At 38.8% G+C, this 17,505-nt stretch overlaps 1 protein-coding gene across 1 annotated transcript in view; it reads right to left on the bottom strand.

The window, feature by feature from the left end:
* RIC8B (RIC8 guanine nucleotide exchange factor B) overlaps positions 1-17,505 on the bottom strand; it is a 31,574-nt gene that overhangs the window by 12,005 nt on the left and 2,064 nt on the right. Inside the window, exons 2-6 of the mRNA XM_056481916.1 lie at positions 16,276-16,323; positions 7,825-8,433; positions 5,677-5,771; positions 1,062-1,215; positions 682-777 (exon numbers count right to left, since the gene is read on the bottom strand). Coding sequence (XP_056337891.1) covers positions 682-777; positions 1,062-1,215; positions 5,677-5,771; positions 7,825-8,433; positions 16,276-16,323 — 1,002 coding nt within the window. The remainder of the gene's footprint in view (positions 1-681; positions 778-1,061; positions 1,216-5,676; positions 5,772-7,824; positions 8,434-16,275; positions 16,324-17,505) is intronic.

Here is a 17,505-nt window from a genome sequence, read left to right as displayed (position 1 = left end):
CTGCAGCTTAGGAGGAGGACAGCAGAAACCAGAGGAGCAATTTCTTTCTCTTGCTATCTTTTAACTTCTTTCTGCTTCACCTCAGGAAAAGCAGCAAAACAGACAGAAAACACCACACTCAACCACCAAGCTACACATACCCTTTAGCTCTTTAAACATGGCACAGAAATATTTTTCCCTGTTAAAAGGCACAGCCCATACTGTAATAAAGAGCTCTTTTGAGAGACAAATTCATGAAGTGTGCCTTTGTCCAGGGACACTTTTACTCTGGCACACTGGTACACAGGTCTTAATCCCAATAACTCCTTTCTGCTGAGGTAAAACTAAGCCTCAAGCAGAAATCTCAAGCAGAACTGTATTCTCATTGGCCACCACACAGACCTGCAAAGTTTAATTAACTGCACTGAAATGTTTCTTATTTGCTGAGTGTAAGGGAACAAACTTTACTGAGTTTTTTACCAGTCTTACACGATCCATGGTGACTCACATTAACACAGCTTTACAATATCCCTGATGCTATTATCTAACAGCTCTACAGAATGCATCACGGAACTCAGGCCATAATATCTATTGATTTACATGACTGAAAAATTATTTCTACAGCACTATCCTGCACTGATGTACAAACCTCAAAGTTCATCATTAGCTTCGTATTCAAATTTTGATGAATATTTTACTTACCTGAGCTTTGATAAACTTCCTGATATTCCTGTGAGTTCGGCAGCATTCAGTTAATAAACTAAGGACTGGAGTCAGACCTTCTCTATAGCTGCTTCCCTAAAATAAAACCAAATACAAATAAAACATAAGAGCAAATTTTCCGTTTCAAATTCAATGAATACCTCAATAAAGTTCAATATGACAGCCAAAACATGAACTTTATATAAAGAGCCAAATGTTCACCCTCAGACTCACAGCAAATAGCTTCAGATATTCACAGTTTAGTAGGACATTCATATTTGTGCTAAGTACTGGCTGAAAAGTTTATACAAAGCTTGATATATGTGCACTTTGCTTTAGTGAAAGAGGCCCCTTTTGTGAAAATTTCCTGCAGTCCATACCTTGTCTATTCTCTTCTCCATGAAATCCAGTAAAATCTGAATAGCTCCCATATTCATACCATTGTATTTTATATCTGGTTCGTCTTGGGATGATGGATTAATAAGAACATCCAAGCAAGAAACAGGAACATTGCTTAAGAGGTTGATTGCATTACTGAAACAGATTTTAAAAATTCATTATTCATTTGGAAGAAAGAATTAAAAACAGAGTACAACTCACCATAAACTGCTTGTACAACTGCAATCAAAAAGAGGCCTTACAACTCAAACAATGCTTTATTTTCTCTTCTCTGGGTTTTAAAGAAGGTGGCCTGCATTATCGCCTGAGTGCTGGCTCTTGGAACAGACAAGGATAAAGACAGACAAAAAGCTCCAAAAGCTCCAAAAGCAGCAGTGCAGGATTACTTCCAGCCCCCACATTATCCCATCCCATGGATAAGGCACAGTTTCCAGCAGCAAGTACAGCAGCTGATCTTGCAGGACAGCAGGGGGAACTCTCGCATTGATTTGCAGTAGTCGGTTTTTTCCTCCTTGAAACTTAAAACATTTTACCACACATCCATATTACCAACATTACTGTGGCAAAATACAATATGGACAACATTTCCTCCTGCCGTAACGGGGCCAAAGTGGCTATTTCTTAGATCCCTGAAATATTTTCATTTTTATTTAGCTTGCAGTATATGGAAATACAGAAGGCTTTAAATACATTAAAAAAAACCTAGGTTTATTTACCAAGCATCACTCTTCAGTAACTGGCAGTGTTCTCTTTCTACAACACAAAGAGGAGCGTTTCCAAAGAGCCATTAAGTGATTTCAATTAGGCCACAGGGTCCCTCCCTCCTCTTTAATGGAGTAAGGTGGGACTTACTTTGCAAGGGTCTCTTGCAGGGTACACATGCCTTGAGTTTGCTATCTACCCTGTTCTCACTGTACAGACTTGGGCTTGTACTGTTCCTGAACACTGGGAGAAATTACGCAGATGCTGCAAAAATTAGAATTCTGTCATTATTTACTTGCTGATGTCCAACTAAACTTATAAATGGATGTATCTAGAAATGGCACAAAACTATTCAGGTTTACCCAGGCAGACCTCAAAGTATCAATGAAACCAATGTGCACTGTTGTTTCAAGGACTGGTGAAGTGTTCGAAGAATGGAGAAAACTTTTCAAACAACTTCATTTAAGACTTTTAATAACATCTACTTAGAATCTGCCCTCTGTTTCTAAGTTATTAATACAACTCTAACAAAGAATTAGCAAAAGAGAAACCAAACCATGGCCATCAGACCATAACAGGATTTCTAACAAATGCGCTGGTTCTGGTTTGATCAGACTGGGTGGCTGTTCCACACTGTGCCATCTCCTTTTTGCTCTTTCAGTAATTGAAATTCAGACCACTATTACTTTTGGGAACGCTTGTTCTCTTTGTTTTGTTTCTAAATCCTGTTCAAGATATGTCCTTTATATCACGGAAGTTATTCCTCTCCAATAATTCAGAAATAGTCAGAAACAAAACAGAAGAAATTCAACAAATATTTGGTGGCTTCAGGCCTTTCATCAAAAGTTCTCTTTTTACCAGTTTCCTATTAAACAACCAAGTTCCCAAACACCTACAAAATTAATTTTCTGGATCACTGTGCCTGAGCTATTCTTTTCAATAAATGAAGCCCAGCTTTCTGATCTTTGTCACTCCACTGACAGTTTTATTTGTGGCAGAGGAGTGTATGAAATTCTCCAGCTACCAGGAAGTCAGTGACTATGCACAGATATGCACAATAGTGTTTGCATTCCTACTCCAGGGGGTAGAAATACTGCGTATATTACTCTCCCCTTTTCGGCTTCCTAGAGATCATTAATCACTGGGACATGACATCCACCCACTCATGCTCCCAGCCCCCTCCTGATATGCAAATTCAAAAGCAAAGGCCTATTTAGAGCCAGTGAATGCCTTGATTAAATTCTTGTTAGTAGGCAAAAATGGCACTCACTCTTAACATGTGGTACTTTGACTTGTTCATATTCAAACATTAAGTAAGGATGCAACAGAACCACAATGACATTACTGAAGTAGTTAAGGTATTTTTATGGCTAACTTCTGCTTTTTTTATTAGAAATAGTCTCACTGACAATCAGTACATCACGGGTCAGGGCATGTATCCAACACTCAGTGTTCACCAAAAATAAATCCTCAACTTACACATTCAGAGCACAGGCATTCAAACTATGAGCTTTAAGAGGCTATCCAAGCCTTTCACTGAAGCATCTTAGGTTCTGCAGATTTACAAACTTGGGGAAGTGCAAGTGATCAGCAATCTTAAGAAATATACTTGTATCTCCCTGATGCTTCATAAAGTTTATTTTATATTCACCATTGTTTGTATTTAATTTTATTTTTAACCCAGTTTTCATAATTGCCTTACTGATAGGCTCCAGAAGGAATGCAGAGCTGGAAGTTGTGCTCTGCTCTCTAGCAATAAAGATTGCACGGTCAGAGTCCAGCATGCTGGCCCAAATGATGACACAGCCTCTCTTTTTTTTTTAGCTACAGACTGCTGACAGCAGTTTACTCATTCATTAGTGCAGCTCCTATCAGGAATTAAGTTTTGCTTGTCCAAATAGATCAGTGGACTGAAGTGGGGCCCTCTGATGCAGGCCCCAGTCCCCTTGAGGATTTGCAGGGGCATTACTTCTGAGTATAGCTTTTCTATTCCAGAGTTGCCTTGTGATGAAGTCTTGGTGGAAAAGTGTATTCAATTATTCAGCTTTTATTGCACTCTTGTAGCATTCAAAGACAAAACTCAGGTTCACCAAAAAAGCTGAACTATTTGAATCACAGCAGTCAAATCCTGCTGGTGCTCTTGTACCACATAATCAAGATTGAATACCACAAGCATTGATGCTATATTTGCATTATTTACTCTTCAGCTAACTTAACCAGCTACAGTTTGCTGAGACACAAAGCTGTTTCCTCAGCATAGCAGAGAGACTGATGCAGTGTTACACTGAGTCTGCAGGAGAAGGGAGAACAGCTGAAGTGATACAAGGCAGTGATGTGTGTCCACACTTCTTTCCTGCTTCCCCCTCTCAGAATTACAGTGAGCCATTGCTTTGACTTGGTGTCTCCATAAGACCCATGTGGGCAGCACTGCTACAAAAAATCTCCCTTGCAACTGAAAAAAGCAAGGACAGAAATCACATCAACACTACATCTTCACAGCTGCCTATTTCTTTATGTAAAGCACTTTCTGGATCTCAGCTGCAAGTGTTTGCAAAGCGACCTGCATAACTTGCATCCTTTTACAATAGTACAAGACAATTAAATTTTACAGGGCAATATATTCAACAGGGTGATCAGACTAGTCATATTTCTGGACAAAGGAACAGATCTTGGGAAGAGTATCAGCTGTATAATAATTCTTGCAACTCTCTCATAATTGTTGATTTTATCCAAAACTATTAATTTTGCTCAGCGGTCGGGATTTTATTCCTGCCAGTCCCTCCCTTAAAGGAGGCTGAGAACACAAAGCACCCACCATAAGCAGCAGCAAAGAGAAAACACTAAGTGCCCTTTAGGATACAGCACTAACTTCAGTCATGGCAGCTACTGCAGCAGCATCCTAAATTATTCCAAACTAGTCTGCACCAACTGAGAAGGGCTCTGATGCAGGATTTTAGTGTTCACTTCCCAAGACTGTTGATCTCTAAGAGCTTTCCAACATTTTAATCAAGGTCATTTAACACTTTCAAGATTATTGGTTGTGAAAAGCTCTATCCTTCTTCCTAGAGACTGGTTCAGAAGGCTTTCAAAAGATACTACAGTTGGATATACAGACATTTCTGAAGAAGAAAATGGCAACATTTCAGTGCTGAGGGAAGCTACTGTACTGTCAGGCCCAGTACACTGACCTACTTGGTAAAAATAAGGGTGTCATACAGAAAGAACAGTAACACTAAACAAAGAACCACCACAAATAATCTGAATTTTGATTGAATTACTGGCTGCCAATACATAACAGTATGTAGAACAGAGGGGAAAAAAACACAAACCATGCACCTAAAACTGTATGATTTACTTATTTTTGAAAAAAAAAAAAAAAAAAAAAATTATTACCAAGGAAAATTATTGGTATTTCCAATAAAGCAGCCTAGAACTATTTGGATAAAATATCAACTTGTTACTTCCACCTCAATCCATCAGAAATGCAAAACTTATGTATAGAAATCTCAAAATGTAGTGTTTCCATCAGCTTCTGTGCAAAACAAGAGAAGCTGCATTCCATTTCAATTTGAACTACACTTAGAACTTCCATATCTACTTTCATCCTCAGATACACACACATGAATATAAAAACAAAATTTAAAAAAAAGCAAGCTTCATTATCAGTGATAGAAAATAACCATCTTGCCAGCCACCTTCTTTCTGGAAAACTGGATATGTTTAAACAATGTTTGAGGAAAACAGCTTTCAACAAAAAATATTAACAATATTAACTCAAAATAAATTAAGTTCTCATTGTTTCTCTTTATTTTCGACTTTAGATTTTATTTCTGTTTAGAAAAACCAACCAAACAAAAACCTTTTAACATAGACTGGTTCTGCAATTCCACCAACCTGTGCAACTCTTCAGTTTTTTCTTCAGTAGGGCCCGTGGTTAATAAGCAGTGTCGAAGGATGGCAGCCATGTAACGAAATTGATGAGATTCATTCTATATAAATATAAATTATGAAGATATTTTTTCATTTTGAAGATTGCAAGTGAGGGTTTCAGGTCACTAGAATAATAAAAGTTAAAGATGGAAAATACCTATTAGATCATAACATCCATCCCTATCAATAAAAGGACTGTACCTTAGTGTTCACTGAATGCTTAATGCTACATGACTCTCATAAGCTGACTTGGAACCAGGCCTTGTAAAACTCACTGGGGAGCTTTTTCCAGTCAAATCAGCCTTCATTACTAGAAAACCCTGTTACAAGCATTTGCTGAATTCCATACTGCTATTCCTAACATACCACTCTCTTCCTTCTTGTATTTACACCAGGCCACCTCTTAATCCATTTAGATTATGCATGTTCTTCATTTAATTTTGTCTTCTCTTCATTTAGGCCTTTTGCTGCCAAATTTCATTCCCTCCACACAGTCTCTTTTTCTATCTCCCTTGTTTCTGCTCCCTTGATACCTTTCCTCCATTCCATTAATAACTTCTCAGCAACCTCACTTGCCTTACCTTTTCCTCTCTCCAAGCAATCCCCCCTTCCAATCTCCCACCAGAAAGCAGTCACACAAAAGTACACCAGTAACTGTAACCATTTAACTGTGTATCATTGTCCTCACCCCTTTTCAACAGCTCTTCTTGGCATCTATCATATGTGCTGGAGTGTTTGACCTGGCACAAAGCACCCTCCACAAAAGCATCTTTTGTAGCATCAGCATCCAAATCTGCCAACTCTACCACCTGCAGCTCTTGTCTGGCTTTGCTACTTTGAAACCATCTCAGGTCATTAAATACTGGTGTTTCAAACGGTTCACTCCACATTAGGATAGATCTCATTTAGCTTTCTACCCACATGCCCAACCTCTCTGCTCTCTTTTTATTTTCCATGTGTTGTGTTTGGAATCTCTTCAAATTCTGCATCTTCAGGCCACTTCATTAACACGCCTTTCACTCTTCTTCCAGACCACTAAAATTGCCACTGGAATACTCGCTAAGTAGAATGCCACCTAACATATCTGGCTAACAGCTAGCAGCCACTAAAAAGTTATTTAATTTAAAAGTTCTCTGCTTTCAGGAATTTCTTGTAAAGAGTTATTATCTAAGCTTTATCTTAAAATGCAAATAAGCTTCTCTTGCCCTGGGATGTCTTAAACTCTCATTAAAAAAAAAAAAAAAAAAAAAAAAAAAAAAAAAAAAAAAAAAAAAAGCTGCATGCATGCTTGGGATATTAAAGAGGAAAAGACAGTGAGTTGGGCTTCACACCTCTCCAGATTCAGTATTTTGTAAGCAAACCAACTTCCAGATAGCAAGAGCATACCTCTCAAGAGGTGAACATGTAATACAGTTTATTTTTCCAACTTTCCATATAACTGTGTTACATGCTTCGTTACTTCCAGAACCATCCCTTGTCTATACAAAGTTACTTTCAATAAGGGTCCAAGTCAGGAATATAAACAGAAGAAAGAAATCTTTCCGTGAAACTCAAATATTAGCCTCTTTGACCCCTCCAACACTTAATCTTAAATTTCAGGATTTCCTATTCCCCATATCCTTGAGACATTAAAGAATAAACTTCCAACTTTGCTCAAGTTTTACATTCCTTAAAGTTACAATTAATGTCTGATTTGCTGTTTAGTCCAGCACACTAAAGAGAACAACTACTTGCAAGTTTTAATTATTGCAGAATTTTGGTCAGCTTTATATGCTGCATATTTACCATGTCCAGTGGAACTGTTCTAGAGACTATGATGTGGACTAAAAAGAAAGGTGCCCTATATAATTCTCCTGCTTTAGCAGACTCAGGTTATTCAGCAAAATTACCCTTGTAATTTCTGTTTATAAATTTAAGGATGCAACACATAGGAAGCATGTTTATCTAAGAAAAAAAAAATCTGACTTAATAATGAATACAAACCAAGATATTATGTCTTATTCATAAGACACAAGGTTCTTGCACTTGATGTCATCTTAAAAGATGACATCCCCACTGGTTCTTTTAGGCTAAACAAAATCAATTGAAAAAAGCACTTCAGCTAAGCCTTACCTTGCTGTGGACATTCCAACTGTCAAGTGTTACATTAAATAGAGCTTTTAGTGCCTCAATGGCACAATCTGTCTCTTGCAAAGACAGAGGAGGTCTGTCACGATCTTCTGCTGCTTTATATTCTTCTGTCCATCTTACACTCAGGGAACTCTCCAAAGCCTGAGTCAAAACCTGCACCCCTTGTAGCTCCTGACGCAGCTGTGCTCTAATATCTGTGTGCAGAAGTGACAAGAGGAAGAGGAGACGCAAATCAAAGCATTTAATGTCATCGACCAGCTGCCGGTCCTTACATTTCTGCAGAAGATTGCAGAGCATCGCTGCAAGATTCAGTTCCAAACTGAGCTTCTGTGCAACTGAACTATTAAAAATTATGTTACAGAGGCATTTTAAGGCTTCTACTATCACAGGAAATTCAGATACTCTCTCCAGAGGATCTTCCACAGTGTCCAGCCTTGCTAGCTTCATAAGGATCTGCATGTTCCTCTTTGTGGTTACAGGCACTAAAACCTTCTTGTCCCTTGACAGAATCCGGAGGGCCTCCAGGCAGGCAACTTGACATGAAGTTTTTGTGTCTTTTTCAAGGATATTTAGAATTCCCTCACACAGTTTCTAGGCAAACACAACAAAGAAAAAGGGAACAGTTTCAGTGTCAAAATTTGGTGGCAATAAGAAACTACTTTGCTAAGCTTCCATATAACTTTTGAGGTTTTATCTAACTTGAGAAACTAGGTATTCCATATTAGTGCTTCAAAATATGAACTGTTACCAAAGGCCTCCAGAGAGCACCAAAAACAGCTTTCCTCATGGACACAATCCAAATACATCAATATTTACAAAAGCATTAAGCCAAAATGGCATCTGTTACCCACCACTGCCAGTTACAGTATCAGGACTAAAAACTCCAGAAGAATAACAAAGCTAGAGAGAAGTGAAAGCTTTTAAAAATATGTCAAAGTACAACAGTCACACCTACAGCACTTGCAGAATTTTAAGTTAAGGTTGTTTCTTCAGCAGGCTGGGAGAAACAGAAACCAAAATAATTGCTACTTCACATACAAGGATTAGTACTCCATGTTTGGTAACAGCTCTAATTTGTGTGGTCACTTCAACCTCATCGACAGACTTCTCCCATTTTAAGTACAACTCTCAGAAATAACACCTCTGACACAGAAACATAATGCAGTTTACTTGAAGGCAAACTGTAGCAGTTTTACCAAACCAGCAAAGCTGCTGCTTTATCAACACAGATTTTTCTTGATGTCAAAATAGTTCACGGATTCCTTATACCAAGAGGACTGCAGGGGTAAAAAAAAAAAAAAAATCACATAAATGGAGCACAAGAAAATACAACACTCCAGTAATATGCAGGTCAGATCTGTAGCATGTGAATTACAGAAGTATTACCTTTTATAAGACAGAAATGGACAACCAATCAATCAAACAGGAGAAAAGAGAGTCCAGAAGAGATTGCTTGATGTGAGAGGACTCCCATTATTTTATGCCTTATGCTCAAGACAACACTACTACTCATGGATACCAGAGTCAGAAGTATAGTCACAAAGAAGTTCCCAATACAATAGAAACTGCACTGTACCTCCCAGAACACAGTTCCTCCACGCTCCTCACCTCCCCAGCTTGGTGTCTTTACCACCAACATTAATAAATTACCAAAGAAGCCAGAGCAGCCACTGAGTGGAAGAGCTCTAGAGCAGAAGTCTACTTAGGACCCAAAATTCATATTGTGATCTCGGGCAGTCTGTGTCAAGAAAGTGATTACAAAAAGCATAGGAGTGCTAGTAAAGAATAAAATGGTTCTTGGGGAATGGTCTCTGGAAGTCCATGTTTCACCATCACCATAATGAAAAGGTGAGGAGCACAGAAGCCCATGACCCTGACACAAAGTTCAAAGCACAGGTTCCACTTGGGACATCTAAGCCAGTATTATTACTGTGATGACTTACAATTAAAGAAAAAAACAATAAAATTAAAAACAAACATTAAGTCTAAAGCACATCTAGAACAAATACTCCAGAAGAATATGGGAGAAAACAATATTTCTTTTAGCTTCAACAATATTAAAAAAAAATTTATAAAGATGTCAAAATAAAACGTCAAACAGTAGGAAGTCACAATATGATTTCTAATATGCTTGTCCTGAGGTTAAGCCCACCCAAAGGCACCACCCAGACAATCAAGATCTTGACTGCACTTCCACAGCCCTGACTAGACTAATCCAGTAAAATTTTGAAAACAAGGAATGAGCCCCACCTCTTACCACACAGGCAATACGAGAACTTTATCAGAATACCAGAGACACTACAACACTAAAAATCCCATACCATATGCCAGGACCACTTGTACTGGCATATACTTACTGTGGCTGGAAAAAGATACTCAAGTAGAGAGCTCTCAGAGTTCTTCACCACTAACCTAATGCTGCTCACACAGATCTGCACAACTCCCTGACTAAAGCTATGCTAGACTATGCTAGTTATGCTAGACTGGCACTAAATGCGCCTGAAAGCGGCATTTTTGAAGTGTTTTTAAGTATGCCCAAAACAAAAAAATCACCAGTCTAGATCAAATTAGTCACAGCCCGACTTTTTTCATCTTTCTTTCTAACCTTTCTGTTGCTGAGAGTTTTCCATACAATTAATGCTGCTTTGCAAGCGGAAGTGTACAGTCTGTTTGGTTTTGAGGAATAACACACAAGTGAATGGACAGATCACACAACTTCAGAAAAATGCTAGTTTATTCTGTGTTTAATCACTTTTCAACTAGACTTTGCAGTCATTGTCTTCCTTGTTGGTAACAGCTGCTACAAAGTAGTCTGCAACAATTTACCCACATTCTGAACACTCTGAACATTTGATTACAAAGAGACCAAGCCACTCAAATTCTGACTTTTTTTTCCCATATGTTTTACCCACCTGCTGCTATGAAAGTGTCACTGCAAAATGTCAGAAGTACTGCAGGAGGGATCCCAAAGGGCATCAACCTCCTGCTGACTTGCCATGAGAGGTGGAAGTCTAACCTTCCCTCCAAACAGTAAATGACATGCAATTTAATTAAAAAATATAAAATTATCTCTTGGCTTCAAATCTTAGTGAAACACAGCACCAGAAGAACTCTGAATAGTTGCACTAAAGATAGATATTAAATAGAACTTTTTTTTTTTTTTTTTGAGATTTAGCAACTAGCTCACAACTTAACTGCTGACAAAGTTCTCTGGAGTTAAGACCCAGTGAACCATCAAGAGTGATTTTAGAGGAAGCAGCAATCAGTTAGGATATCTGTGACAGGGAACCACTGCTGGCTGATCCCAAGAGCCATCAGCAGCACTGGAAAAGCCAGAGTATCTGATTATAATGGCAGAACTATCCATGGAAAGATAAACCCTATTGGGAAATTGCCTTGGAGACAATTAAAACCAAATGCCATACAGCACATTTTCTGTTTTGGCCTTGATGGTACAAGGGAAACGATGAGCAGAGAAAAAAAACAGGAAGAGATGTGACCACAACAACATCAGAATGATTTTCATTTTCTTTAGGTGGTGCTCTTTCTACCACCCTGTAGGCCATTAGCATCACATAAACTAAGGGGCACAGATTTCATTCATGTGGTTGGAAACAAAAGCAAGTTAAAATTCAGACAGGAAGATATCTCCCCCTTCTACAATATGATGATTGTTCCAGTTCCAGAGGCTTTGCTGCTACCCTTTAGGTCACTGCAAGATTTTAACTTTTTTGTTTGCTTGGATTCTAACATTTCTGCCCTTTTTAGAATCCAAACAACAACATCAGGTAACATTTTGACTTTCAACATCCAGATAACATTTTGACTTTCACCAACAATGCTACAGCAAGCAGTGTTTTTTATATACTTTTTCACAGACTCAAGGCAGTTTCCAGCTTTAGCTTTTTTATTATTGTAAAATTGTACTATTGTAAAAAGTTAATTTCTCTGAAATTCAAGATTTTTCAGCTTTTGTGCTAACAGTAAGATTAACACAGAAAAATGCACACCATTCCTTTTGTTTATACTGTAGTGTTAAATCTTGTGTTAGAACAGGAAGGCCAGAAAAACCCATTTGTCATCTTGACAAATAAACTATTAACCCATTTTGGTCCTTCATCTTGACAGCATAAAGTCTTGATGTGCTAAGAAGCAACACAGCCCAGTAGAAAAAAACCTCTCCTGAGATACAAGAGACCTGTGCTTTCTCCCTTGCTCAGCCATAGACCTGCTGTGTTGCTTTGGGCCAATATAATTTCTTTGCCTCCATTATCTTCCACTATCTTTGTTCACAGGCTGATTAGGCTGTGAGAAAGGAAGAGGAAGAAAAAGGGAGCACAACTCTTCAGTTTCTGTGTTTAAGTGTCTATTAGGTTTCAGAGCTAGGCATCCATGGCAGTGAGAAAGTAAGGCCAAGAATATTTGAATGTTAGTTACAACTTTCATTTCTCTGGAAGTCAAGACAACATTTACATAATATGTATCATCAAGTATGCTGAATAACAGGACATTGAGATAACCTCCCCTGAGAAGACCCTGCCAAATTTTTGCCTAGTCTTTGTGGACAGATGTGGGTGGGGAGGGAAGGTGCATACTTGCATTCCTGAGGATTCAGCCTGCTTTCTTTGGAGCACTTCACTGCTGAGCCCACACTGACAGCAGGAGGTTGGCTGTTTGGCAGGAGCCTGCCAGCTCTGACATGGCACAGCTCCAAGATGAAGGTCTGAACATGTGAGAGCACCACAATTCTGCAGGTGAGGTGAGCAGCACACTGAGCAATGCCTGTTGTCAGAACTGGTGGATTAAAAACTTGCTTCAGAGTCACAGAAAGGTGAAACCCTGCATAGCTGCACTCACAGCAGCCTCTGCTCACCCCACTGGACAAGGAGAGGGAGAACCCTTTTATCCTCTGTAATCCCATGGTGAAAGAAGGATGTTAAAAGGAGAGATGGGTTTCATGAACCTTAAGAGGTTTCAGTAAAAGCTGAAAAATGCTGGATGGGAATGGGCAGGACCAGAGGGAATTAGAACAAATAATCAATATTAATGAAGGATACTTAGTACTTTTTTCCTCTCACAGCCTGGTACTCCCTTAAGGGATTTTGGTGAAGTCAGAACAGTAACAACAGGAACTAATACTAAGATACCACACAGAGTGCCCACAGGAGAACTTAAGCTTAATATGTTTACAGTTCACTCACTAATAGACTTTAAAAGCCTGCCCCAAATTTACTGGGAGGAGAAAAACTGTGCCTTGGTGGCTGCAAGAACCTTCAGACCTCCCTGAAGCAACACAAAATGTCTAAGAATGAGGTTGTTCTAAGATCTAGAGTGTGACAGAATCTTGCTCCATCAACATACTTCACTCCTTCCATCCTTCCAGAGTTAAAATATGGTACTGTCCACAGACTTAGAGACTATTTTCCCACATGATGAATTTAACTGGTAGAGAAAGCCCCACAATACATTTCATATGATTCACTACCAGCTATTTCAACACCTTGAAAACACTTGGAGATGATAAGGAAAAAGACTGTTTTGGTGATTTTTCTTCTCACCGAATTTTAGATCCATCATGTTCAAAGTGAACTTAGAGAATAACTCAAGAACACTCATCTCAAATTCTGAAGATTTCTATTAAAGACCCAACACAGTAAGGTGGACCTAATACAGCAGAAACCAGGTGCTGCAAGTACTACAAAAGATGAAGCAGACAGAAAGGTATGGAGCTGAAGAAGAAACAGTTCAGTCACATCAGGTAAGAATATGGCTTGTATGTCATATTCTTACATTTGACTAGTGCTTCCCTTTTTTCCCCTTCCTCCTGCAAACTCAGTGCTTTCACTCAAATCAAAAAGCCTTACTTGCCATCTTGGACAGATTTTACTTCATCTGTTATATCACAGCAAATGGTGATATAAAGGTGTTATATCACAGCTGTGGCAACTTCCAGCTGTGGAATGCAATCAGGCAATCAGTGCTGAGAGACATTTCCAGGGCACAAACAGTACTGCAATTCTCTTACCATTTGAAGTCTGTAAACAGCACAAATGTGTTGCTACTTCAGAAGCAGTATTTGGCCCTGACAAAGTATAAATAATTGAAAGCAAAGCTATTAAGTAAGGATCAAGTGGTCCAAAAAACCGTTTCCTTTTTGTATTAGGAGCTTGAGCTGAAGCATCTGCTGTGCCACAGAGAGGGAGACACTATACCTGACAACTCTCTCCAAGGTGACTGCCTGGTCAAGTTAATAGATATTACTTTTTTGGAGTGGATTCCCAGACCTAAAGAACCAACCGTTTGTCTCAACCATGCTATGGTGCTATGAAGTGTTGCAGTTCTGAAGACTCAACTTTTCCCAGCAAAACACTGTCAACAACTTCTGGACTGCTTGAGACAAGTATTTTAAATTTCTATGAGCTCATTAAGTTCCTCAGAAATAACACCATTGCTTTAATTTTTTCAGCTGCCATTTCAGAACACATTTACTTCTGGCTGGCAATTTCTATACTGTTTACACACAGAAACTGAAAACAGCCTTCCACAAATGCATATTTTTTATTAGCATATAACAAGTTAAGAAGGATTGGCACTGACCTGATGTGCCTGGTATCTGTGTGGATCTTCCAGTACAACACAGATTGCCATCTGATTTATATCCAGAACACTTACCACAGACAGGCCAAGGCAGATACATACATCATTAAACAAACAACCAGGACAAATACAATGACAGCTCACATTACAACCTTGTCTTTTTATCACAATTGTGATGTAGTACAGTCCTGTGGCTATGTCCAGATAAACAAGCTTGATAGCATTACCTTTCTTCCTGTCTGCTAGAGAACACAACCTACTTTCCTCCTGGAATTCAGTATCACAAACTCACTACTGATTTAGTTAGGTTGTAGTCTAAAAGCATCATGCTTTGATCCTCATATGTCACTGCAGAACAATTTACTCAGTCCAACTGACCCAGCTTCTAGTCAAGCCACAGTTTTAACATTTCTGTCTTTTGTATTTTCAGCATGCCACTGGTGTGTATGGGCTACTTAAAAAAAAAAAAAAAATCCTTATACTGTATATAACTTATATTCACCTCTCCAAACTCATTGTCTTTATTTGGCTTTTGACAATTTGGCTTCTGCTCTCTTTTCCTTTCCTTTCCTGTGTTCTGTAGCTGGCAATCAGTTTTTCAGACCAGACGTTTGCTCATTTGCAATGTAAAAAGGGATGGTAGGGATGGTGAGAGAACAGAGGTAAGAACATCAAGTCCAGATCCCAGCTGAGTTCCTCTACAGATCAGAAAGGACACATAGAGTCCATCACCACATCACTGAGTGTCAGCTTCAAGTAAAGTCATAGATAAAGCAAAGCCAAGAGGTCTTTGAGTCGTCTGTGTAACAAGGAATTGCAACTGAAGATTAAAGTACAAACAACTGACGGGTTTGCAAAAGGCTGCCAGACTTCTCATCCCACCCATTTCTACCAGAAAAAACCATAATACCTTAAAATACATAGATTTTGCATAAGATCATGGAATGAAATGATGTGTGCCAAATTTCAGAAAAGCTATCCTTGTAAGAACCTCACAATTCTGATTTCAAGCTTTAAGTTTATTCCAGAAATAGCAGAAACATACAGCCTCAATCACTAATAAACATTTTCTGAATAAATATGCAAATCAGCCCCAAAGTTAATTACACAACAGAAAGGAAGGGGCTTGTAATTACATATTACACCCTAAAAGTAACAACAGAAAAAAATAAAAAATTCCACACCCAAGCTTTAAATGTGAGGCTGTGGCTGTGGATGGATTTTACAGGGTGTGTTAAACCCTACCACACCTGGACAACTCAATTCACATTTCCCAGCTTTGATACCTGACATGCACGCACCGTATCTCACTGATTACAGCCACCTTTGGAATAATAGGCTTCTACAACCCTGTCTTCCTTACAGCTTAATAGCTTTCTTCTGTACTTATCCCTTCATCTTAATCCCTAGTGTTCTTTAAGGATCTCACATAGACAAGAAATACATCTGTCATATTGTCACCTGCTGAGAAGAGAGAAAATGGAAAAATCTATTGCAGTTTTACCTCAGTAGATATAGAAGAGTATCTTTACCCTTATTCCTCCACCTCATCTCAAATCCATACGCAGCAAAATAATTTATAGGTGTTCCTGTAACTACTTCCATTCATGGGGGCTTTGCTAGGGAAATTTCTCTTTCAGAAAAAAAAAAAAAAAAAAAAAAAAAAAAAGGGAATCTCTAGTTGTCATGTCTCTTGGATTGAAAAAACAAAAATCAAAATAGAACTTCATACTCATTGCTTGCACCAGTTCACAATAGCAGCTAAGTTAAGAGACTGCCTTTACTCTTTTATACTTCTACATCAAGGTATGCAGCTCAGCAGCCTATTTTACTCACCTTTCTTTTGTCTTCATCTGCAGGGTCAAATTTGAAAGTGGCCCGATTCTGTAAGTAAAGATAAGAGGTTGTGTTTGTTACATGCACAGCAGCTGCTGAGGATGTAATACCTGCAAAACTGTTCAAAACTTCAGGGGTCTGGTTAAACCCAGCCTCAGAAAATGAGGCTAGAACCATGCCATCCTTTTCCCATCCTCCCCAACAGCAAAAGCTTCAGCAAGTGACTCCAATGAAGAGTTTTACAATTACTACTGGTGCAGAGCAAGCTTTTATCTGTGGGATGTGCATCAACCACCTCACACATGGCACCTGACAGGGTGCAAAATGAGAGAGATTGCCTTGTGTTTTACACATACCTCATCACCCAGATTCTTCCCCAAGTAGATCTTGCTTACAAGCTTTTGGCTGCTCTGACTGTTCCAAACCAGAACCACCACAGCATCATCTTGCCCAGAAAACAACTAGTACAAATCAAATAAGCCTTGCTACAAAAACTATGAATTTCTGTGTTCTGGCAACCTCCAAAACACCTCACCAAGCTATTTGTTTCTCTGGTACAGTTAAACACAAGACAGATGTGGTCTAACAACAAGTCCTTATTTTTTATTGAACACTTCAAATAGTGGTTGGGTCTAGTTCTATGTTAGCACCCTGAAGAATGTTATTAGTGAAATATTACTCATATGGCAAAAGTTATTCTGCCAGACAAAGAAAACAGCACTAATACCAAACAACTCTCTTAATATTTTAAAACTTCCAGTCTAAATGATCAAGCATGATGAACAATCTCAAAAAAAAATTAAAATCTCAATTTCTACTTCTCATATGCAACTTGCTACATCATGTAAGTGACTGGGAAACAAAAGTGACTTTCCATAGCTCATCCATGGCCTTCTTACCTTTCATGACCCAAGTTCACAGTTACACAGAAAGGCCTTGGACATCTACCCATCCACCAAAGGTTACCAACATCAGTTAGAGCCTTGAGGATGGTAGGAAAATCATTCCCTTCCTCTCTCAATAGCAGGTAAATAATCCCCTTCCTCCCTCTTACAAGGCTTCTAACTGGACCACAGGAGTTCAGTAACATGCCAATCAAAAGCAGGTGAGGATTAAATTATGAGCAATTAACCAAGAGCACGCAACCTTGATGTTTGCACACGGACACTTTTGCAAATTTACAAAAGCAATGTAGTGAGAACAAGCCTAAGCAGTAGGGGAACAGAGATC

This window comes from Oenanthe melanoleuca, chromosome 1A, assembly GCF_029582105.1.
Source record: "Oenanthe melanoleuca isolate GR-GAL-2019-014 chromosome 1A, OMel1.0, whole genome shotgun sequence".
NCBI lineage: Eukaryota > Metazoa > Chordata > Aves > Passeriformes > Muscicapidae > Oenanthe > Oenanthe melanoleuca.
Note: the sequence above shows the minus strand (reverse complement) of the source record. Positions and strands in the feature narration are given on the sequence as shown.